Source organism: Metarhizium acridum (genome assembly GCF_019434415.1).
Source record: "Metarhizium acridum strain ARSEF 324 chromosome Unknown scaffold_1, whole genome shotgun sequence".
In the NCBI taxonomy this organism is placed as follows: domain Eukaryota; kingdom Fungi; phylum Ascomycota; class Sordariomycetes; order Hypocreales; family Clavicipitaceae; genus Metarhizium; species Metarhizium acridum.
Window position 1 is genome coordinate 4,909,416 of NW_027094015.1, and position 23,629 is coordinate 4,933,044.

The 23,629-nt window shown below is 51.4% G+C and overlaps 8 protein-coding genes across 9 annotated transcripts; 4 read left to right on the top strand and 4 right to left on the bottom strand.

The window, feature by feature from the left end:
- Positions 1 to 121: 121 nt before the first annotated feature.
- Positions 122 to 2,660, bottom strand: J3458_001533 (uncharacterized protein). 2 transcript variants are annotated; one of them, XM_007812218.2, is made up of 3 exons: positions 2,321 to 2,660; positions 537 to 2,249; positions 122 to 482 (listed from the first exon to the last, which is right to left on the bottom strand). In XM_007812218.2, the coding sequence occupies exons 1-3, from the start codon at positions 2,549 to 2,551 to the stop codon at positions 186 to 188; spliced, it is 2,241 nt and encodes a 746-aa protein (XP_007810409.2). In that variant the 5' UTR covers positions 2,552 to 2,660; the 3' UTR covers positions 122 to 185. The 2 variants fall into 2 exon arrangements, with proteins under 2 accessions (XP_007810409.2, XP_065978659.1); XM_066116773.1 differs by having other exon boundaries at positions 537 to 2,660.
- A 132-nt stretch (positions 2,661 to 2,792) lies between these two features.
- On the top strand, positions 2,793 to 4,668 carry SPO11_1 (endodeoxyribonuclease). Its single transcript, XM_066116774.1, has 5 exons — positions 2,793 to 3,176; positions 3,228 to 3,591; positions 3,638 to 3,718; positions 3,775 to 3,846; positions 3,903 to 4,668. Exons 2-5 carry the CDS (start codon positions 3,526 to 3,528, stop codon positions 4,434 to 4,436), a joined length of 753 nt encoding a protein of 250 aa, XP_065978660.1. The 5' UTR covers positions 2,793 to 3,176; positions 3,228 to 3,525; the 3' UTR covers positions 4,437 to 4,668.
- Positions 4,669 to 4,707: 39 nt separating this feature from the next.
- Positions 4,708 to 5,361, top strand: YAR1_1 (ankyrin repeat-containing protein; the record flags this gene model as incomplete). Its single annotated transcript, XM_007812219.1, has 2 exons — positions 4,708 to 4,903; positions 5,003 to 5,361. The coding sequence occupies 2 exons, from the start codon at positions 4,708 to 4,710 to the stop codon at positions 5,359 to 5,361; spliced, it is 555 nt and encodes a 184-aa protein (XP_007810410.1).
- A 1,088-nt stretch (positions 5,362 to 6,449) lies between these two features.
- J3458_001536 (uncharacterized protein) lies at positions 6,450 to 9,142 on the top strand (the record flags this gene model as incomplete). Its single annotated transcript, XM_007812220.2, has 2 exons — positions 6,450 to 6,597; positions 6,726 to 9,142. The coding sequence occupies 2 exons, from the start codon at positions 6,450 to 6,452 to the stop codon at positions 9,140 to 9,142; spliced, it is 2,565 nt and encodes an 854-aa protein (XP_007810411.2).
- Positions 9,143 to 9,484: 342 nt separating this feature from the next.
- On the top strand, positions 9,485 to 9,856 carry J3458_001537 (uncharacterized protein; the record flags this gene model as incomplete). The annotated part of the gene is made up of 2 exons (XM_066116775.1): positions 9,485 to 9,585; positions 9,646 to 9,856. The coding sequence occupies 2 exons, from the start codon at positions 9,485 to 9,487 to the stop codon at positions 9,854 to 9,856; spliced, it is 312 nt and encodes a 103-aa protein (XP_065978661.1).
- A 1,569-nt stretch (positions 9,857 to 11,425) lies between these two features.
- Positions 11,426 to 12,408, bottom strand: J3458_001538 (uncharacterized protein). The gene is made up of 2 exons (XM_007812221.2): positions 12,141 to 12,408; positions 11,426 to 12,083 (listed from the first exon to the last, which is right to left on the bottom strand). The coding sequence occupies exons 1-2, from the start codon at positions 12,318 to 12,320 to the stop codon at positions 11,550 to 11,552; spliced, it is 714 nt and encodes a 237-aa protein (XP_007810412.1). The 5' UTR covers positions 12,321 to 12,408; the 3' UTR covers positions 11,426 to 11,549.
- A 5,721-nt stretch (positions 12,409 to 18,129) lies between these two features.
- On the bottom strand, positions 18,130 to 19,547 carry J3458_001539 (uncharacterized protein; the record flags this gene model as incomplete). The annotated part of the gene is made up of 2 exons (XM_007812223.2): positions 18,130 to 19,157; positions 19,226 to 19,547. The coding sequence occupies 2 exons, from the start codon at positions 19,545 to 19,547 to the stop codon at positions 18,130 to 18,132; spliced, it is 1,350 nt and encodes a 449-aa protein (XP_007810414.2).
- Positions 19,548 to 20,347: 800 nt separating this feature from the next.
- J3458_001540 (uncharacterized protein) lies at positions 20,348 to 22,781 on the bottom strand. Its single transcript, XM_007812224.2, has 2 exons — positions 22,172 to 22,781; positions 20,348 to 22,109 (listed from the first exon to the last, which is right to left on the bottom strand). Exons 1-2 carry the CDS (start codon positions 22,492 to 22,494, stop codon positions 20,738 to 20,740), a joined length of 1,695 nt encoding a protein of 564 aa, XP_007810415.2. The 5' UTR covers positions 22,495 to 22,781; the 3' UTR covers positions 20,348 to 20,737.
- Between the last annotated feature and the right edge of the window lie 848 nt (positions 22,782 to 23,629).

Here is a 23,629-nt window from a genome sequence, read left to right on the forward strand (position 1 = left end):
GGGCGAAAGGTGCCAACCAGACTTCACACGTAACGTACGGAGTACGTACTAGTGCTCTAGTAAGTGTGGGTCTGTCATCGTCAGACAAAAAGAACACTCAGAATGCTAGTACAAGCCCAAACGGGAACTGACATTGTATTCGTATTACATATTATCGCATTAAGTAGCTAGTTTTTCTGCACCAGTCATTTTAATTCCACCTTGATTTCAGGATACCTTTTCGCAAACAACCCCAACGCCTTCAACGTAAACGTAAACTTGTAGTTGGGGTACGAAATCATGCATGACTTGTTGAAAACGCCCTCGATGGCTTCCTGGAGCCATTCCCCGTTTTCTTGCTGTCGTTCCATGATCAATTTGATGCCCTTCTTCAAGGGTTCAATATGAGGGTAATCAGCTTCAAGTAGACCAATCAACGCGAATGCAGTTTGGACCACCAGGGAACCCATGGGGTGTTCGTGGTACTCCATCGTTTCGCAAGCCTATCCGCAGTTAGCATCGCACTTTTTTCCATGGTGAAGCCGTTCGTTACGCACCTTGTAGCTTTCAGACCAGCCGCCATCCTCTCTCTGTTTGGAGATGAGAAAGTCGCAGCCGCGCCGAGAAATCTTGCTATTGGAGTATGTCTCGCCAATGCTGGCCATGCTTTCGAGTGCAAACATGGTCGCATAGGTAAAACAGATGCCCCAGCTGCCATACCAACTACCGTCAACCCGCTGGTTTGTTTTGATCCAGTTGGTTGCTCTGTTGATGAAAATCTTGATTTCCTTGCTTCTGTAGTCCGGCCAATGCTTACTGAACAATGAAAGCGCAGTGACGCACGCCGTAGTGCATTCGGGATAGTCATACTCGATCATGATCCTGCCAAACACCTCGGCGGCATTGAACATTTCCATGTACTCGCCGGCTCGTCGGGCCTCGTACGATGATAGAGCCCCATTATCATTCTGGTACAGCAGCAGCGTGTCGACTGCGTCAAAAATGCGCTGGTCTCCTAGCACTGCAGGGAATCCACCGACTTTTTGAAGCAGGATAATGGCCTTCAGGGCCTCGGAGATGCAGTCACTGACACCATAGCCTTGGTCTCTGTTGCTAAAGGGCCAGCCTCCCTTCCGTGGTTGTCGATAGCATTTTTCTTGGTCGACGCAGTTTTCGCGGATCTGTTGACGTTCCAAATACTCGAGGGCGCGGGTTAGCATTGGGCGCCATCGCTCGTCATTTTGCAGGCCTGCCTCAAAGACGCCCTGGATCAAGAAGGCCGTATCCCAGCATTGAACGCCATTGGTGCCGTTGCAGAGCATGCCCTCATCATTGACCCACAGGTACTCATCCAAGCGTTCAATGTGTCGTTTTGTGCTGAACGCATCAGGCCCATCTCGGATATAGCATACAATCGTGTTCATCGGCGCATTTACAGGCGCAAGATCGGCGTATCCCGTGTTAGCATCCTCCATGTCTACCTGCTGGCTGACCCATTGTTCGGCTCGCTCCTTGATGAAGTTGGTGCGCAGATATGGGTTCCAGACATTGACAATCAACCAATTCATAGTGTTGAGCAGCCACGATTTTGGGTGGTAGTTATCACCAGGTGCAATGCTGTTTCGGTGCGCAGCCCAGTTAATCTCTGTATGGGGCTGTGTAAACAGCTCTTCCTTCAAACCACGGATTACATCTGTCTCCTCACAGCTCCATCTCTTTGAGTAGATGTATCCCATTGGCAAGAAAACCATTCGGATGTGAATCCACCATCTCCATGGTGCAATGGGCACCCAATCTGGGAGCAGCCAAATTTCGGGCGGGACAGGATTGACAATGTCCCAGCTTACTACACCCAAGGTTGCCAACCAGAATTTGCCCCAGTGTGGTGAGTTGACAGCTCCTCCAAGCTTGTGCAAGGTACCTCGAGCCTTCACCATGAGAGGGTCCTCGGGATCGACGCCAACCAAGCGCAACACGGTATAGTTGAGCGTGATGCCAAATACGGTGCTTTCACCTTCAATGTGCAGTCCCCAGCCGCCGTCCTCAGGGTGGGCTCGTGCCGCGAGGTAGTCCCTTATGGCGGTTGCGTATGCTGACGGAATCGGCGTCTTGGTGACGTACCAAGCCACAACAATACCAGCAAGGAGGAACATTGGTCCGCCGTATTCGCACCCCCAGTGGCCTGAAGGCAGCTGGAGCTTTTGGAAGAATTCGAGCGCATTCTTGGCAGAGTCCAGAGGCGTTTCGGGCTTTGGAAGTGCTGGCAAGTCCTGTGGCATTAGTTGTCAGCTCAATATCATGTGCTCAGGAAAACACTGGCAGAGAGTATGATAGCCCTTACCAGGGGCAAGCCCAAATAATACTTCTCCGCGTAGCTCTGCGGCCATTCTTCAGCAGCCTTCTTGGTTGCCAAGTAATGCCATGTGTGGCGGCTGTCATCATCCTTCATTCGCCATCGTGTTGGGTCCGTCTTGGCCTCGATCTTGGGCTTTTCTGGAAACCCAAGCTCCGAGTCGCTGGCCCTCTTGCGCAACCTAGCGGATCCAATGTCTCGACCTGACGCGGTGGCCATGTTCGCTTGCAGTGGAAAGCAGGCAGAGCGCGTTCCTGAGGCGGGGGAAATCGTGGGACGCAATGCAATGGAGACGAACCTCTCGACCTTTTAACGGGATCAAGTCCATGGACCATGGCTACCGTGGTACTGTAAATTAGTGCGGGGCCGTCGCGGCTCTCTGGGGCTCCGCCTTCCCGCATTACCAATACAAAGCGCCGTCGTGACTGCCCCTTGTTTTGTTGCTGCATCTGAAGGCTTATTCTTGATCCGCACGAGCAGATGACCAAAATCAGGCCACATTGCAGAGCACAGAGTAGGTTCCCTCTCATCCTGGAACCAGGCAACATCAAGTCGATCTTTACCGTTTCTCCCTGCAAGGAGGCTGCGTATGCACCTGTGATGCCATCCAACCGTCACCAAGCGAGTCACGTTGGCTCTATTCCGACGGAGCATTTGAATTATGCCGGCGCTGCGATATCACGGATTGAAAGCGTTTTCGAGTCCGTCATTAACAGCCTGCTCCACAATGAGCCAATGAGTATTGCACTCGCGTCTCGCAGAGGTCTACGCCGTCGTCAAAGCCGTGTGCCTCTGAGACAGATCCAGTTCCCTGGTCGCTCAGCTCAGGAAGCACAGCGATTTGGTATCTAAACTCCCTGAAAACTGTGGTTGGCTCACGACTCACCCTCGTTAGCTCGTGTTCTCTTGATTCTGCAGTTATCCCATCATGCCCTCGTTTCAGGCACAGTATTGACAAAGCGGTTCGTGCCGAAACTACAAGGCCGTTGCGTAAACGCTAATGTCGAATAAAAAGCAACATCTTCTATCAACATCAGGAGCTGTTTGGAACGCAGCGGGTGGTCGACGAGTTAGTCGATGATGTAGCCACGACACTCGAACTAGACCGTGATGACTTGAACATTGTTAGTACGAGCAAATCATTGCACACAGGGAGACTGAGACAGCAGCAGGTCGCTTCAGCCAAGGGTATCATGGCAGGACCGCTGAAGATTCGCCTCAACGACGGTGGTGAATTGGATGCATCATCAAGCGAAACGGTACTTTTATCCTCAGCGTCGATTTGGCTTGCTCTAACTGCGATAGGGTGTCGTAATTCCAGCTTCCCGATCCATTGAGAGTATTGATGCTGGGTCACTTCGGTGGGTTCTTGTCATTGAAAAGGATGTATGTCATCGCTTATAAAATCTCCTCTCTACACCCAAAACCCTGACTGCAATTAGGCAACGTTCAGATCACTCGCATCGACGCTCTACTGGGAAACGTCTGCCAGTGGCAATGGACTGCTAGTAACGGTGCCTGACCCAATACACCGCCAACAGTCCAAAACTGGAATGACTAATTGTCGTAGGCCAAAGGGTATCCAGACATGATTACCCGGTCGTTTCTGCACTTGCTGGGGAGGCGGCAGCCTAACATACCCATCTTTGTTTTGACAGACTTTGATCCAGACGGCCTCAAAATCTTCTACTGCTATCTTCATGGATCGGGTAATATCTTGACGGATTCAACTGTTGACAACCCATCCGTTAGCTGGTTAGGCATTAGATCGAGTCACTTGGCAGCCATGGACACAGTTCTACAGACCACCTCCAATAGTGGGAGCAGTCAGTCCTCTCCGGCATGGGGTAGCACATCAGCTATTATCTCATCCACAGCCCATAGTGCAGCTGCTGTGGCCCTCACACTTAGAGACCGAAAAATGATTGTGGACACACTCAAAGCATTTGAAACAGAGGACGGTGTCACTATTGCATCGCTGAAGCGGGAGCTACAGTATATGCAAGTGCTAGGATACAAGGCAGAAATACAGCTCTTGGATGACTCGGGGAACCTAGACAGTTGGCTGGATGCGCAAATCCAGATTGAGATGAATGCTTCGTAGCGCACTAGTAACAGCTGTTGAACCAAGCGGCTTTAGTTTCGCAATACCTGGTCCTTTTTGGCCTTTTGGCCTTTTGATGTTAACCTGGAAGAGCGTGCAGTGCCTGCCTCCTACCCTGCCGCAAAAACTCTTCGACGTTGCTGGATAACTGACTGGCTTGGCTGGGTCCTACGGTGCGAAAACTGCGGGGCTGCAAAGACCACACAGTCCCCTCACTGCAAACAAAATTTTGTGAAACCTTTGCACACTCGTTGATCCAGCACAATTGACCATGGCGCCGACGCTATCGGAGGATGAGATCGATGATCTCATTTACCTGGCCCGAGCTGGAGAGAGTGATGAACTGAAGGAGTCTCTTGCCGCCCTAGCAGAGCGAGAGAAGGTGTCACATGCCGAGATCCTGATTGCGGCCAAGGATGAAGGCAAATCAACAGCCTTGCATATGGCAACGGGGAATGGCCACCTGGGTACGTTGAAATGAAATGAAAGAAGGACCCCGACTTGATGACGAGGTTTTAGAATTTCTCCGTGATTGGCATTACGAAACGCTAACTGTCGTTCCCCAGAGACTGCACGGGAATTGCTTCGTTGCTTCGATGGCAGGCCAAAAGAAGAAAAGCAGGCATTCATTGATGAAGCTAACGAGCACGGAAACACTGGCTTGCACTGGGCAGCTCTTGGCGGCCATCTCGATACCGTCAAACTTCTAATGGACCATGGTGCCTCGCCGGCCTTGGCAAATGAGAGAAATTACGTCCCGCTGGACCTGGCCAATTTCAACGATAAGCGGGAGGTGGCCGAGTATTTCCTAGAGTCTGCTGGCATGCTTGAAAACAACAACGTGGAGAGCGGTCTGGCCGATGCAGCCGAGTCGATTGAGCTAGCCGGGGATGAAGATGATAAGGAGCAGGAAGAGGCTGCATAATGTAACGCGGCTTTTCACATCACATGGACGCCAAAATAAGGAAGGTTCTTTCAGATTTTGGTACTGCGACAGGAAGAAAGCAGGGGCTGATGGTGGTGACGGACCCAATCCGCCCCAGGGGAAGACATACGTTACATTTCCCCAGGATCTAGCAGCAAAATCAGATGAACGCAGCAGCCACGGGAAGAGACGACGGGAAGATGCAGAAAATCCTCCGAAAAATATTTAGACACGGGCTGGAAACGGACCAGAAGTTGAAATTTTCTTTGGGGAACAAGAGCGGGATAGAACTGTTGGCAGGAGACAACGACCTGAGCAGTTTATACGGATATGCGCACTGGCCCATCCCCTCTTGGCGTGTTATTAATCGCACATTCCGTAGACTATGCAGACTTTTGGCAAGCGGCGAATAGTTCTCGCGAAAACCTGTTTCGTAAGGTGGTGTCCTCACCTCGGAGTGGTAATGTAACAAGTCTATCGGATAGTGGCCGCTTGATTTGGTCGCCATGAATCCATGACAGGCGATGCCCGAAGGGAACCATGGATACTTAAGTAGTAGGGGAGGCAAGCTCCTCCCTCTGAAAAGCTCCAGACCAAAGAATACTTCAAAGTTATAATTTCTATCTTCGGACGAGGCCTAGCCTCGCACCGTGTCTGATAGCAACCCGGAACGGCCTATCTCTCCTGGCCTTGGCCGGGGACCCTGCTGAGCGAGGGGAATCCCCTTAATCGAAATTGGTGGCATTGAGTTAGTTGCCTCGGCCCCCACCTCCTTTTCCCCTTTCAACGAAGAGACGCGCCTGCCGTCTATTCCTGGGGATTGTCGACTACGTGGGGGTCACCCCAGAAAACGTGGGACGGTGACACCCCGCGAATGCCTGCCAATACTGCCCGAACCCGACTCTTGACACAACATCTTCTGCCCCAAGCTTCTTCATTCTTGCATCGTTCCTGCACGTTTCTGGATTGGGGTTGCCAATTGCGGTGCTTATCTCGACGGGATTGTCTTGGTTCTCCTGCATGCCGAGCCGGCTTCTGCTGCACTGCAGGACGGCCGAGTCGAACATCTGGGGATGGCCTCACCAGAGATGTCGCCTTTAAAGGGTTCCATATCAACCAGTGGAGGATATAAGCGTGCAAGTCGCAAGGGTGCCCCGAGACGCTTCCCCTGTGAATATCCAGGTTGCGACAAGATTTATTCAAGGGCCGAGCATTTGCAACGCCATCAATTGAATCGTAAGACATTTCCCCACGCCTACACCCCCAATTTAGCTGCCATGACCCTGCGATGCACCCCACGGAATGGATACTGTTATGGTGTTCTACTGTTATTATCATTTTTTGTGCGACTGACAAAAGTATAGATAACCCAAAGGAAATATTCAAGTGTGATATTGGTGATTGTGATCAGAAGTTTGTTCGCCTGGACTTGCTGGTCCGTCACAAGAAGCGGCACACTACTTCGTACACTCCCCGAAACAGGATTCCCAGCTTTGACACAGTTCGAAATCACACGGCGCCGCCAAACAGAGCAAAGGTACATCACAATGCTGCTGGCCGCCACCGTTTCAGTCATCACCCCGTTACAACCGGACCACACGACGCAGCCATTCTGCTGACGCCCGAATCTAACACTGAACCAACACCTACCTCCCTACCACATTCTCACATCACAAATAGACAAAGCCAATCGCAGGCGCCATGGACATCACCTATTCACGAGAGTGTTCCCCCCCAACCGCCCATCACGCACAGACAGAGTTTCTACGGGTCAGAGGCCCCTGGTCTCGCTGAACCAACTGCCATGGTGGCATTTGACAATGTTGGATATGGCGCTGATGACCAGTTGGCCCAGAGCAACTTTGCGGCGTGGCTCTTTGATCCGCAAACATCATATAACGATTTCAGTGTTGCGAGTCTGCCATTCCTCGAAGGCGGACTAGAGTCGACATTTAATAACAATATCCATTACGACTACGAGTCATTAACCAGTCTGTCTCCATTGGACGATACAAACCGTCATGGCGACATGCTGGACGAATGGATAACGGAGTCACGCCGACAAGACTTGCTCTGCTGGCTTCAGCTTTTTCGGAAAAAGCAACCCAAGTATGAATGCCTAATGCCAAACCTGGTCCAGGAGAGCGGTGGCGATTTACCGGCTCTCAACCTCGACATGATCAGGGACTGCTTAAAGGAGTTTTGGGACACCGTCTCACCGAGGCTTCCGATTGTTCACCAACACACCTTCTCGCCAAATCGGTGCCCAATCTTCCTGCTGCTCGTCATGATTTCTCTGGGAGCCGCTTCGCTAAAAAGCCGTGATACAACGGGTCAATTAAAAGAGTACGGTGCCTTTGCCGATGTCATCATATGCAGCGTGCGATGGGAAATTCTGACTTCAGACGACTCTGCACCCCCTGTTGGGCTGTGGGTTGCTCAAGCATTACTGCTTCTCGAGTTCTACGAAAAGCTCTATAGCACAAGACGATTGCACGAACGGGCACACATATATCACCCCGCGTTTCTAACATTGCTACGCAGAGGAAGCCCCCTGATAGGCAGGACTGGCAGTGAATCTCCGGGAGAACCTGATGATACCCGTTCGGGCCGACCTACACCGACGCCGGGAATGGCCCTTGACTCCAACACGTGGTGGGTTCGATGGGCGGAAACGGAATCCATGCACCGCGTCGTCTTCGCCGCCTTCATGTTGGACATTATCCACGCCGCCATGTTTGGTCATACGGCTGACATGGCAGCCCACGAAATCCGCCTCCCGCTCCCCTGCGATGACAACCTCTGGACGGCCAACAGCCCTGATGTCGTTCGTCAACTTGATGCCAATTTCCGCATGTACGGCGTCAAGCAAGTCTCCTTCCTCGACGGCCTCAAATCCGCCCTCCATGGCAAAGAAGTCAGGACGCATGCCTTTGGCCGCATGATTATCATCTCTGGCCTCCTCAGCGTTAGTTGGCACCTCTCGCACCGCGAAACGCACCTAAAGTGGCTTGACATTCGTGGTCCATCTGCCGAGACACACGATAACTGGCGCAAGATGCTTCTTAATGCTTTTGGCAGCTGGAAGGAATCTTTTGACGTTGCCATGTCCGACTCGGTCAGCGACGCACCGGGCCATCGGCCAGTCCCAAACGGCCCCATCAACAGCGCCTCTTTGCTTTTCCACCTCGCGCATATTAGTTTGCATGCGGACATTATCGACTGCCAAGTGTATGCGGGTGCTCGGCGACTACTCGGCCGCAAGGTCTCAACGAGGGACTACACCAATGCTGTCAAGCGTATGGGTGCATGGGCGAAGCAATCGTCTACTCGGCATGCTATTTTGCATTCATTTAAACTACTGTACCGCGTTCTGGTTGAACCCCATCCCAGAAGGAGGAATTCCCCCTACCCAGACTCCCCGGCGGTCCAATATTTTATGCGAAACGAGACGGATCCCCACCGCCCTTGGATAATGTACTACTCGGTCCTGGTAATTTGGGCGTTTGTCCAGGCGGTAGGCAGACCTCCTGGTAAGGGATTCCCGCTGAGAGCGTCGCAAATGACACAGAGTACATATGCTCGGATGGCCGAGTACCTGTCCGGGGTGGCGGCCCTACAGGATCTGGATGAGACAACAGTTGCAACCTTACACGAAGGACTGCCCGAGCTACTGGAGACCATGGAGGGCATTCTGGAGGAGGCGGATACTGAGTTGTTGGTCGAGGCGAGGGACAGGCTAGGTGTCTGCAGGGACATGTTGTTGGGAGGATCCAGATAAGTGAGCCTGATTAGAAAGCAAATCATGCCGTTCGATTTATGGTCAGTTCTTGATTCTACCAAGCACAGACCTGGTTCGTGTATCTGATCATATAAGGGCTGTTGATGCATCTTTGGTTTCTGGTCGCGGTGTCACATGACAGTCTGGTGACATTTCAGCTCAAGAAACGAAATTCATCACCTCTACCAAGTATGCTGCACTCGGGTCGCGGGATCACTTATAATCCATGGAGTTAAAGTCACTGTGAAGCAGTTTTACGCGAGTTGATACTGGTAATGCAGCTTCGTTTTGCGGCTTGCCTCTACGCAGGCCTTGGCTGCGCAAATCTCAAGTCCAGGGGCAATGGATTCTCTTCTCGACAGGTATGGGCACAAACTCGGCCTCACCCAGTACCACGGGCGCAGCGGCAAGAGCCTGGGCGAATTACCTCAGAACCACTCCGAGTACGTTTAGCCAGCTATTTATATCTTTTCCCAGAATATACAGCTAATGATAGTGTATAGTGGCGAAGCCGCAAACATGTTGCAGACGCCGTGGGTTGCGGCGTTCGTAGTCCAAGGTTCCCTTCGCCTGCAGAACGACTTTGACTGGATCCGCGAGGACGGATCGAGTCGCTTCGTTAAGATTAGGATGCTAGACTATGTATGTGGGAACGCGTCGGAGTCGCGCGTAAATAGACAAAGTTCACAAGTAATACATGTCCGCTTGAAATGACGGGCTCTTGCGTCTTGTATGGGGATTTTTTTAGGCTTGATTTTTTTTCATCTAGCTAGGAAACCAAAAGATCAAGATTCCGGATACTGGTAGCAGACGTTGGAAGATACGGGCTTCATGTTACCGAACAGTCTTTTCTGCCAGACCGGCTTGACATGCTGGGTGATGTTTACAACAGTATTTGCAGCCCACCCCAGGTGTTGAACGACGAAATATTGGGAAAACTCACCATATAGCCTCATCTCGCAAGCCCTGTGCAATAACTTTCCGCTTCTCCACTGCCCAGGTAGTGCTGGGTGGCGTAGCAGCCGGTTTCACCTCGTCTTGCTCAAGGCGGCGGGCTCACTTATCTGCGCACTCATTGAGGACACGGAATGTGGGACGTGGGATATCATTTCGGCAGCCGTCATAGGTCACCTTTGCAGCCCGGAATTGGGTCCCGTCTTTTTTACAGAGCCGCCAAGCTCCTTGAGTTTTTCCTGGTGGTTACCCGCGATGGTCTCTTTATACCCGTCTCGAAACAACCCCTTGGGCCACCCAAGGATTCTCCGTGAGCGCCTCATTGAACGTCATGCTAACATCAGTGCGGTCCAACTCCCCTATCTCTTTGACCCCGGCCATGTTCTGAGTCTCCTTGTGGTAGGCGTGTAGTCAGCAAGCGGTCTGAGTTCCTTGACAAGGGGCTCTTGTAGCTGGCCGTTCGTTGACGTGTGCTTTCCGAAGCTCTTGAATCTTGTATATCATGAGGCTTCCCCTGTTGGCCTCAGCTCTGGCAGCAGAGTTGACCGCTTTGCCCTAGTCGGCTATGAATTTGTGATGTACGGGAACTCCTCGGGCGTGACGGCGGCTTTGCCGGGCTTGTTGCCCCCAAAGGAATGGACAAATTCATCAAAATTGCATAAAAAGTACTGAGAGAAGCTGGTGGCCCATGGCTGGAAGTCCGGCCATTCTCTCTAGTCTATACGACTACTAGCAGAATATTCGTCGGTAGCCTGTCGGACAAGGAGCAAGCGGCCGCAGCAACGGCAAAGCCTAAAACGGGTAGAAAATGTTTGAGCGGCACGGCAACGAAAGTTCTAATAAAACCACTTTTCGAGAAACTAGTAAAGTGAATGATTAATGAGTGATGGATGCGTTTGAGTAAAGTCATGGCGCTGGGGATGACAGTATGTATTTGTGTGTATATCTTGGGCCGGCAGATGTTTTCGCCGTGTATTTTGAGACCCCAGAGACCTTTGACACATCCTCCTGAGCATAATATTGGTTGTTTTGACAATCTCGTGCATCCGGGCTATCTGCGAGCGGCAGGAGGATAGGAAAACGACAAATAAGCTGCGTAAGGGAGGGCTCAGTGTTGTCAAGCGAGATGATTTTGGCACAGGTAGGAACGTACGAATATCCTCCTCTTGTATGAAAGCATAAAATCATAGCTTCGTAGGTATACTTTGCTCTACTGACGGGTAGGCATTTATCTCTTTGCGCTGCCGCGATCTGCCATGACGTGTGGCTGATTGGGATATTACATGCCAAGCTTGGAAAAAGTCGTCACAAGTTGCAATAGACAGTCTGATTTTTTATTCCCAGTTATCAGATTTTGTAAAACAAACCACGTACACAATGTATTTGCGTTGAGCTTAAACCGCCTTTAAATCCGACGTAGAAAAGTAATCCATGCAACCGACACAAAACCCCCTTAACCAGAAGCAAGCTTCTTCAACTGGGCCAAATCGCCATTAAAGAAGTCAGAGTCGCCACCCCACGGGCTCTTATTGCTATTCTGCCAAATAGTCTGGGCAGGCCAGCCCCCAGGAATGGTACCCGGCGAGCTGGCGTAGCGCGCCAGAACCAGAGGGCAGGTATCCTTGAAAGCCTGCGTGTTTCCGGTACAGGCGGACCACCACGACGGGTTGGTGTACAGCATGGGCCATCGGGTAGTTTTCTTGTGGTAAGTGTCAGCAAAGTCCCTGATCCAAGCGACCATTGCGGAATGCGACAATCCCCAGCACGGGGGGTGGCCCTTTTCGGATTCCAGATCGACCATGCCGGGCAGGGTGATGCCGTCCTTGGACCAGCCGCCGCCGTTCTTGACGAAGAAGTCGGCCTCGGCGGAGGCGTGGTTCTCCCCGGGGTGGGCGAAGTGGTAGGCGCCACGGACGAGCTTGGCCTCGGTTGCGCCCGCGTAGTGCTTGGAGAAGGTCTTGTCGGTGTAGGTAGTTCCCTCGGTGGCCTAGACGCTCGTTAGAATGTCGTGATGAAGAGTTTGGGTGTGCTGGGGAGACGTTACCTTGATGATGACAAAACGAGCGCCGTCGGCATAGGCCTTGTGGAAGTCGACGTTGGGCTGGTAGCCCGAGATGTCGAAGCCCTTGACGGTGGCGGCGCGCTGCTCGAGTTCCACGGGGGAGGCTGCAGCTGAGCTGACGAGGGCGGCGAAACCAAGCGAGATTGCTCCTGAGGTCTTCATGTTTGCGGTGGACAAAGTTGAGTCTGGAGATGCTTGGTCTGGGGACACGTGTGAGGAGTAGCTCTTTTATATCCTTGGCTATCTGGACAACTTGATCAATGGCGGGGATATGAAAAAGTAAGAATTCTATACATGATTGGTGTGTATTATATCCAGTTGAGATCAGCCGTAGCTGAATCATGACCAGGTTGGGGTGACTGGTGGCGTTGTGCAGGGTTGAGGGCATTGCGAATCAGATGGTCAGCAATGCATGTAAATGACGTAATTGTCCGACTGGTTGTCTAGCAATATGATGGGTAACCGGACAAAGGAACAGGAAGGTAGTGTCTGACGCATCGCGATGCGTATATGGTGTTTTGTGTCATCAGTTGCGGTTCCTGGCCTAGGTACGGCCAACACATCGTGTTAGCAGATGTAATGCTTCCATAATGCTTGCACGATCATTTTTTTTCCCCAAGAACTTAATAAAAAAAAAGGAACAGGAAGGACGGGGATTTTTCTTGTTGAATCTGGGTTGCGCTGCTCAAGTCTCGAAGAGAATACCACTCTACTGAGCATCCAATGAGAGTTTCATTGCTGGCCGTGTAACGCAATGCCGACGAAACCAAGTCAACGATACTATCTCGATGCCAAACGTCGTCACAGTGTGCCTAATATCGCCCTGCATCCTAAAATAGGAACCGGGCACTTCATAAGCAGCTGAAGCTTGCCCTGCAAATCATTACCCTCCTCAGTATCGGGAATCGGACGATCGCACCCATCTTGGAGATTCTCGAGTCCCACCATAACGCATTACTTCTGTTGAGCGGCGCTGAAGCTGCTAATCTCCTGGACAGCTGAGCGCGAGGCGCCAAGTGTGGATGAAGTTCTCGCCACGGCATGGGTGTTCCTGCGCTGATCGGACGCAAATAGAAACATGAATTGGGGTTTGCCGCAGATCAGGTTGCGACACATGACAAGAGCTGGGGAAAGGAGCGGCATGACACCTGGATAGTGCTGACTACTTGGCCTGTGCCGAATCAGTGCTTCATGTTTGAGATACAGCCAGCTTTGGAAGCCGTTCAATCGTAGGCTCATGTCCATTAACGCATCGGACAGTATACGCGACTCAGGCTCGAGTCAGCCGTTGGTTTGTCTGGAAGTGAGGAGCAATTTCTGATTTTCATTCTACAACGGGCTGCGCCTAATAATGTTGGACCGAGCTGATGCCCATGCTCAGGTTGGATTCGTCGGCCAAGGCGCAACATGACGAGGCTTGATGATTCTGACCTTTCGTTATGAGGCGTCGACCGGAGCGAATCCGCTGCGGGCCGCTGTGTGACGACCATGGGTTAATGTTAAGCAATTCTTCATGAGAGTCTTGGAATGGCTTACTTCATTCTCTGGCGCCGGCTCTCTTACATGCCCTTGCATGGCCGTTCCGCAGTTGGAGTGCTGATTTTGGGATAACTTTCTGGGTTCAAATGCACAATGACCAGGAAGTCATCATGGCCATATGTTTAATATGCTCGTAGAGAAGCAGTTAAGCTCGTCGCCCACGAATCAATTGTGATAATGATCCTTAAGCATTCATTGTTTTCATCATGCTTCTTGTGGCGTGTCCGCCTGGCTTAGAAGGTGAGAGCAAAGAAGGCATATGGCACAAAGACACACAAGCGGAAACAAGTTTTGAATCACGAGCCACCACATCCATCAGTTCTTGCACGTCCAACTGAATCCATAATTTCATCGTTTTCTCAATCTGCTTCCCGTTCAGTTTCATACGGCTCAGCTGCTCCAACTCATCTCCCATGAGACGGTAGGACGCGCTCTCCTACAAAGATGACAGTAACTGCGCCCTCTGTTCCGGTCCGTGAACGGGCAAGTTGACCTGGAGCGAAAGCTTGCCATCAAAGTCTGGTTCCACTTCACAGGGATCAGGTCAAGCGAGGATCAGAGCCCTTTGTTACACAAGAAGATCACGAGAACTATGGGGCACACTAGGCACGGGCCGTTCCTTTCATGTATAAGATGGTTCCCCCTCGCCTCACGGCTTGGGGAAACCAAGGACTTTTGGCATCCTACAAGATTATCATTTGATTGAGCCCTTTTGCTTCAAGCCCTCTAATGAGCCCTTGTCACATTCCAAATGTTGAATGCGATCGCTGCTGAAGAATATCACGTCCTTGAAGTCCTCGACCCAATGGTGGAAAGTAAACCTGAGTGCCCACGTCTGAGTGATATCTATTGTCCGCCTCTTGAGAAACTCGTCGCTGCGCTTGATAAGCACCCAGGCCTTTCACGTCCGCCGACTAGACGTATGGCCTGGCCGTGATGCACTCCTACAGGCATCTAAGGAAAATCTGGATGCTGGTACGTGCAGTCATGGCAGGATCACCGACTCCACTCCAATTGGTACATCTAATTGGAGCTGTATTTTCATATACCAAGAAAGCTATATATATAATTATTAATTTAATTAATATAATAATTATAAAAAGATAATATAAACAGAATTAAAATATATTAAATCCCTTTTATTTAACTAATTTGTTTATAATTCAATTTAATAGAATTATTAAATCTTTCTTTTATTAAATTATGTAAGAAAAAAATAATCAAAAAAAGAGCTAGATAGAGGGCATCTAGTAACGCTGTATTTTGGCCGTACCTAGGTTAGGGCGACTGATACATGGGCACCCGGGTGCCCAAATAGACTAGCGCACCCAGGTGCCCAAATTATGTCAGCACTCCTCTAGCGCTGGGACAGACCCGCAAGACCCGGCTGGAAGATCATTTCAACTAGTTACTCTCTCCAGTTTAATCTACAACTTGACAACAATGCAATCCTCCGTCGCGCTATTCGCTGAGTGCAAAGCTTGTTGCTCATTACTGTCTACCTCTATTCTCTTCCATATTTCTTTCATTCCTCTTCTCTTGTTAGCCAAAGGATGATCACCCATCTCCCGAGCGACCTGGGCTTCAATCCGCTCATCTTCCTGGTTGCTCCAGTCTAGATACGCCATCATTTCCTCTTTCGTCCATTCTCTGGACCCTGTCGCAGTGACGCGATGCTTCGACATTTGTTTGTAGTCCAAGCACCACTCGTAACTCCGCTTGTCGTATCTTTGTGGGAGCCCCATCGCTTTGCGATATTGCTGGTTGGTCTTGATGCTGCCAGCAGGTTGCGCAGCGTACCACGCATTTCTAGCAGCTACATATCTCTCATAAATGGCACCCGGGGAATCGTACCGCGGCTCTTCCAAGGTGACACCAGACAAAGACTGGACTTGCTCAACCGTTGGCCCTTCAACGGTCAACATTGGCGGACTGCCGGGCGCGTTGTTTGATGTGGCAAGCGACCCCAAGTCAGTCGACGTATTAAATCTCATGAGAGGAGATGAACGGATGGGTGGCATGCGTGCTGCAAAGGAAGAGGGTTGATCAATCTCTGCCAAGGCATCCGCCACTGCATTTGAACATTGCGACTGCTGGGTCGTTGGCACGATTTCCGGGGGGGCCTTAGAGACACCCGCAGGAGCCATTTCCGCCGTGGCACCTGAAAATGTGACTGAACTTCGAGCTTCCGGCAGAGGTACTACCGGCGACCCCTTGAACTTCAGCGGACAGGACCTCGAGGTCATAATGTGGCCTACCACGTGGCATGCGCTGCAAGTGGGAGCCTTTCTGTTACCCTGGATTCTCTCGAAACCGGATGGTTCGCGTCTTGTGCTCGTTAAGGGTTGAGTCCTATTTAGTTGGTTTGCAGCCCGGCGAGGTTCCAGAACAGGTTTTGGCAGTGCCACCCCTCGCTTTAAGTGCCAATGTGGGTGAAAATGCTCTAACAGAAGACCCTGAGCTTCTTCTTCCAGCTTCTCGAGGGTGTGGGAGCACGGCAACCCATGTGACGAAGTGAAAGTCTGACTACATAGAATCTGACGTGGCTCTTGTAGACATAACTGCCGTTGCCCCTGGACTTTGCGCAAAGCATCATGCGAAACCCTACCTCGTACTGCTTCGAACATGAGCCCGGATACATCTAGAGGTGTGCGTAACTGTTGCGAAGCTCGAATATGTTTAAGTTCCTTGAGTTGGTTTGCGATGGCATGCTTCATGGCTTGCCAAACGTCGAAAAGGTCCAAATTCGATTTCTTAATGTGTGCTTTCATCAGTGAATGGATACCCTCGGCCCTGGGAACGTTCCATTAGCGTCTTGTCAATTGCATATAGTACAAGCCACCTGCCTCGAGGTGGCCACATTGCCGAAATGCAAGTGCATATCCACCCATGCTTTAATGATCATCTCTTTGTACGGCTCGAGCCAATACATCTTGATATACCCTACACACTCTGGATATTTTTCGCCATACTTCAGTTCAAACTTGGCCAGGCGCTCGTCAAATATCTTTTCACTTGGTGAAGCAACAATCGAGTGCCAGGAGGTGTAGAATTCTTCCCATGTGTCATTTTCTGCCCGCTCTGAGGTTTCGTTTTCTTTCTGCACAAAAAAGGGCCGGCAGCGCTGGAGGACCGCTTTGTTGACATGCCAGAGGCAGAGGAGCGCTTTGGTCGTTGGAAACCAATGTGCAGCAGCGTTCATTGCAGCTAGGCATCGATCAGTCAAGACAACTGACGGAAGTTCACGCTGGTAAAGTGACCTGAGATGTTGTAACGCCCAAGAGTAATCCTCTTCCGATTCACCGGATAGAAATGCAAATGCGATACAGAACGACCGCTGGCTAGAATCTACTCCGACCATGTCGAGTAGCGGCATACCGTGTTTATTCGTCTTGTAGGTACAATCCAGCAATAATACGTCCGGGTTGCATTGTAAATACGCCACAGAGTCAGGATGGGCAAAGAAGATAGCCGTCAGTCGATTGTCTACATCCAAGCGGACGCGACACCAAAAGCCCTCGTTATCTAATTGGTCGACTAGGGCTTGAATGCTGCTCTGGCCTTCGCGAAGATCTCTCCTGGTTGCCGCAATCCGGTTGTATATATCCCGCTGAGTTGCAAGTGTTTCTGAGTGGTTATGGAGGTAGGTCCTTATTTCTCGAGGGGCAGTTCCAGACTTCACGAGTTTGGAGACGATCGCCGCATCTTTTCCCACAAGCTTGCGGTGGGCAGGGTGTGCAGAAGGATCATCGCTGGGCGCGTGATTATGTTTAGCACATTCGATGTCTGGTCGATGGCTCAAGACCCATGTACTACCATCTAGCGATTGCTTGGCTAGAACTGAAAACTTGCAGCCAGTTCTTCGGCTCGAAGTGCGTCGCACTCGATCAGTAGAAGGGCTTGGAGGAGGTTTATTCCTATCACAAGCGAATATTACTCTGACTCTGCCATTTGGTGTCTTGAGGGATTTCCCTGTTGTAAATGCGTACCCTCGAGGTTTCGCCCAAGAATTGATAGCATCAAGTAAGGACTCGCGTGATTCATATGTGCCTTCGGGTGGAAGAACGTCGTCAGGGAATGCTGCCTGATCCATGTTTCATCAATCTGATTGGCGCTGCAATGTGCAGTGGCTGCAGGAACATGCTGGGGCACAGGTTCTGTCCCAGCGCTAGAGGAGTGCTGACATAATTTGGGCACCTGGGTGCGCTAGTCTATTTGGGCACCCGGGTGCCCATGTATCAGTCGCCCTAGGTTAGGGAACCGTGACTCACCACGCAACACACTATGAGCGCATCACGATGCGTCAGACGCGCTAGCCGAATAGTGACTCATCACGTCTTTGTTATATCTAGTATTTAAACAAGTGTAAAAATATAATGAAAAGAATATAACCGTACTATATATCAGCCCGCCAAATTGTAGCTCCCCACAATCACACTGAAGCACAGCTCTGAATAGACGTGGGCGACTCCAATGCCTCTGCATCGGGCTGCGCTTGGCGGACAAGGTCGACGTAGAAGAACAACCAGCCCGAGGTACAGCCTGAGGTATTTGTTTCTAGAAGGTAGCCAGGGAGATAGGGAAGTGTGAAGATGAGATGTTCTTTTTTCTCGGAGACTTTCTTCGCACTCTGTGGCAACTGGTGTTCTTCGGGGTAGCAAGTCTCCCAAACCGACGCATCCATTATGAAGCGGCCCTTGAACTCTACTTTGCCTCCCGTGGAAGGCTCAATGGCCGTTCCATTGTACTCTCCGTGGTAGGGAATGGGGCCCCGGGCCTTTGCAAGCTTCATAAACTTGCGGCCCCTCTCGTACAGACCATCTTCAAGCTCCTTTCGATGTCTGCACAGCTCAAGAGGACGCACGGGCAGCGAGTAGATACTTTGGTCCGCCGGAAATCGGGGGATTTCGATCTCGGTCTGGTACCAAGCCATGTGGGGATACATGCCGATAAACATGCAATCAAGAACATAACAACGTTTCTCGCCGTCCTCGGTTTCTGCATATGACCCCTTTAGAACCTGAAACGCTGTAAGTCGATGAGAATACCTAGGCTCGTCATCATCGATGAGACCGTTATCATTGTCGTGACACAAGACACAACCACCAGGGGGGAAAATAGTCCACAGGTCCTCGTATGCAACCATTCCACTTCGCAAGCAGCGTTCTCGGGTTGCCAGATGATCCTTCAGCTCCCCCTTCATCATGTCGTAGAGGAGATCCATGTGCGCTTTGGCCTCGGGGTGCTGCGCCTCTTTATCCCTAGCAGCTTCAAATTCCCCCCATCGCTGGACGAAGAAATTGAACGGAGCCATTAGCTGTAATGGCGAGGATGCGACATCGATTTCGGGACAGTCTTGAAACACTGGTACCAAAGAGTTCTTCAGATACGGCGAGTGGATCACGATGCTGTGACTTTTGATGACATCTGGTGAATCTGAATCTGCCACTTTGCAAAGGCCTGCCAGAAAAATGAAGATTAGTCGCCATGTGAGTTGCATCGGCCAACGAGTGCACTGTTCAACGTACGTCTTCGATGGATGACGGCAAATCTCTCCATGTCCTTGCAGTCGTCCACCAGAAAAAGACCCTCGGGCCTCTGCTCATACCAAAATTCGTGCCCCGATTCATTTACGACGTAGAGGGTCTTGATTTCCGGCTCGTTGCCTACAGGCCCGGCGTCATTGCCCTCTCTTCCCTGGCTTCTTGCTCCGTATTTCGTAGAGGCGGCGTTGTCCTTGGTAAAGCTAAAGGCGTCCTTGGTAGGGGTGGGGTTGTCTTTGACCGAGGTGTCGGCTTGATCCTGAGGCGTGTCTCTGAGCCGGACAAGGGAAGAAGAGTAGGCCGGCATTTTCAGCGTCGCCATCGGCCTCAAAGGACCGCAAGGCGAGACGACGACGATCCAAGAACCCGACGCCGCTCTTGCCGAACTGCGGTATGGCGGAAGGGGGCAAGGTGCAAGTAAAGCTCTTCAGAATGTAGCGCTGGGAGAAGAGACGCACGGAAAAAACCAAGTAGCATGTCTGAAAAAGGTCGTGAGTTGGTGCGCAACTCTGAGGCGGGTGAAGCTGACTTATACGGCCGACAAGGGGAACCAACCACATACTGAACAGGCCATCAACACTTGGGAAACCCTCATGTTCGCCCAGACACCGGACAAGAAATAAATGTCACGGCCCAAGGTTGTACTCATGCATATACATGTCTGGGAACTCACCGGCCCTGACGTGGTAGCCTGACCCACCGATGGACCGCGTGGCTTTGATGCTGTTTGTTCGTGCTTCATGCTCACAACAGGTACATGTGGTGTTTTGGTGTTTCGAGAATTCGGCCACAGTACCAACACACCATGGCCTTTGTCTCCACCACACAAAGGCCAGCTGGCACAAGAGTGGCGTACCTTGGCTCTCGAATCGTGTGGATTCGGCGCCTGTTCAACCCGAGTCCTCGCCTCCCTCGCCCCGTCTATTGTCCTCCAACGCCGAGTCAAGTTCCAGGCCTGGCTCCTCAACCTTGTCCGTCCATGTAAAGAAACATGTGAATGAAAGGACACTGCCAGATTTTGCAATGAAGAGGATCTGTATCCACATTTTATTCATGCCGTCCGCGACAGCTTTCTTGGATGCACCAACGGCGCCATTATATCGAAGTGGCCGAGGAGCAGAGATGAGATGACGGCAGCTGGTGTTGGCAAGGGTTTCCGCTCGTCACATTGCAGCGTAGGTCATGTTCAGGGGAGTGCTAGTTCTGCTGGAGTTTGTCAACATCAAATCCGAGCAAGATGGGGGATTCGCGAGGACAACAGGCATGTCAGTGTCTTGACGGGCGTCATGGAAGTGCATCTCTGCTACGAAGCACGACGTGACATATCCAAGGTTGTGGTGCAACATGTTGTGACCAAGACAAGGGTTCAAAACAGAGGTAGTGGCAACTTTTCCGTTTTCCCAACAAGTATGCTATGCTCGTGTCCAACGCCCACCCATGCAATGCTACACACATAAAAAAAAAACGCACATACAACGGGTATCGACAAGTCAATCCTCATGCAGCCGCGCTCAAAGTCTTTACCAAGGGCTGAACAGCTTCATTCTCGCTCGGTTCCATCTCACCCTGCATCTGCTTCTCCCCCTCTTCCAGTTTCTCTTCTACCGTTTTGCCGAAATTCTCACCGACGAAATCACCCAGCCCAATCAAGTCGATCCATTTCCAGTGGTCAACGCCATCGTTGCCACTCCTGTCGAATATAGCCTTGTCGTCATCTATCCCTTCCTCAGTTGAGGCCATCTGGCCGTCCTTCTTGGCATTCAACTTGTCCACATGGGCGCCATCGACAAGGTCACCCGCATACGTGCGAGCAACAGGAATACCATTCGCCCGGAACAGCTGTAGTTGAGCGCGGAGATTTAAGCGTAGTGCGCGCTCCGGTTGTTGGGCATCAAAGATTTTCTTGGTCAACCAGGGGAAAAGAATACCAAAGTCGGATTGGCTGAGATGTGCCGAGTTGACGACGTAAAAGAAGTTGGGTTCTGGCAGCTTTATGCCGCTAGGGCGTTCGAATAATTGTGGCGTAACAGTTTTGGAGGTTGGATCCGGGGACAAGAGCTTGGCCTTGACGTGCAGGTGCTCGGTCCAGTTGTGGAAGGCCTCCGACTCGACAGCAAGGAGAGCTGTGCCGCCAGGTGCAGAGGGCACGTCGGCGTATACAGGCAAGGGGAGGTCGTAAAGGGGCTTTGAATTAGGTCCAAGTAGAGGCAAGCACCACATGTCAAGAAGCATTGTGACGTTTTTCTCTGTAATCTGCTTCCGGATGCTACTATCCTTGGCAGGCGTGAAGAGGGGCTTCTTCATATTAGCAACCTCGGGCACGTCGGCATAATAGTTGCATTTTAGAAATTGGTGGACCGTGGCGGCACCAAAACTATGTCCACCAAAAGTGATGCGACCGGGTTCATGAACATCGAGGCGCCCGATGAACTGTTTCAGCGTTGGCGTGGTCAGATTCATGTTGGTGAACTCCCTACCCTCGTCAATCGCAAGCATGGCGTCATGGATTAGGCCAAGTTCCCACAGTCGAACGCGCAGCTGGTCCTCGCGGGCCTCGTAGACTTCCGGTGTGACTTGGTGCGATATTCGATTATATGGCACAATGCGGCGAGCGGCCGAGGAGAAGAAGCGGCTTGACGAGCCGGCTAGTCTAATGAAGGAGACAACAGCGCTACCATCGCGATGTTCGGGGCAGAAGACGACTACGCCGTGGGATGCCAGCGACCCAGCAATGTAAGAATACGAATTTCGTCCTCCGCCCAGTCCGTGGGAGAAGACCATTGTCGGCCATCGCTTCGTTTCGGAATCGGCAGCTTCAGCATTCTTGTGGACGGGTATGGTTGTGTAGTGAAGATGTCGAGGCAAGAATCTGTAGCACCTGTCAGCAAACGTTGTCACTATTGGCCGAGGAAAGGAGACATTGGCGCATACGAGAGGATGTCTGCCAAGGTTGATCCAACGCCAACAAACTTGGTGTATGCAGAAACATGATGCCTCTGGGGGTTTGGTAGCCACGTAATACGCTTCTCGTTGGACTCGGGAACAGCAGGATAGAAGACCCGGAACTGAACCGTTGGAATATCGACGGCGTTGGCGGGCGCAGGGCTTGGGGAGTGCAAATCTTTTACTGGGATTTCGACATCGACAGTGCCGACCTTGTATGGGCCAGTGTACTCCGGGAAGGCTGGAACTGGGTTGAGCCGGGCGAAATAAGAGGCCAGCTTGGACGTTGCCGTGGCGTCTGCGGCGGCCATTGTGAAGTATTGCGATGCGCTTAGGTTTTGTTGGTGCGGGATGGCTTTTCGGTCAACAGAGAGGCTTCATCGATGGTGCGTCGTCTTGGAACTTGGCTGCAGTAAAAGAGAGACGGAGTCTGTTCTGTCGTTGGGACAAAGTGGAAAAGGAAATGAATCTGTAGTCGTAAGCGATTAGAAAAAAAAAGCCTGATGCAGAGTCGCTTTGTTGACAAGTATTGGAATGGGAGGTGAAACAAAGGAGAAAAGGGATGATAAGGTGTGCAGCTCAGCCTCGGGACCTTGGCGGCGGCGGGAATAGCTTTTGTATGAGCACTTGAGTCGTCAGGACACTTGGGTTCTTGTACCAGTACCTTGCGAGTCTTGCCCTGATTTAGCGGCTGGGAAGGAGCGACGCATGCCACCAGGCTTGATTAGTGGCTGCTGACCCACAATGCCGGCGTTGCACTGTCCGGTGTGTCGGTGGTGACGCAATCGCCACGCGAAGCCTCCTTCGAGACCGTCAACGCCGCTGTTTGATTGGTCGATGGGTGCTGCATGCACTTCTGCATAAACTGGAAAAAAAAAAAAAAACATGATGCATCTCAGGCTTTGCAGGTAAGCCATCTGTATTCTTCACACAACGTTTCCTTTGACTGGACCTTGACATTTCATGCGGGCCAGTCCCCCTGCGCACAGCCGTTTTCGCCAATGTCTGAGTTGCCACGACCAAAACAACGCCGCAAACCGGCGAAACAGCGCAGCAACCATGACTTCAGTATCCTCGGATCAGGCACCGAACGGATAACTTCAACTCCCCGAATGGTATGTACTGCTACTTTCTCCACCCGTAGCTCAAAAGGAGGGAGTTCGTCACGCGAGCATTCCGCCATCCAACTGTCAAAAAGAACCAAATACAGCCACTCACGATACAACTTGGCGGGATATCGCCCACCGCAAAAACCTTGGCTTCGTGCAAACTAAGCCCTTTCCGCCACCGAGGCCATTTTCTTGCCTAACTGGGCAATTCGGGCGTCCGGAGACGCCGGCGTTATGTGGAGATGTGCCGTGCTGTGGGACCGGGAATTCAATGTTAGAGGGAGCATCTCTGGGAATCGTTTCAATCTTGTCCAAGAAGAGATACACCCGGCAATTG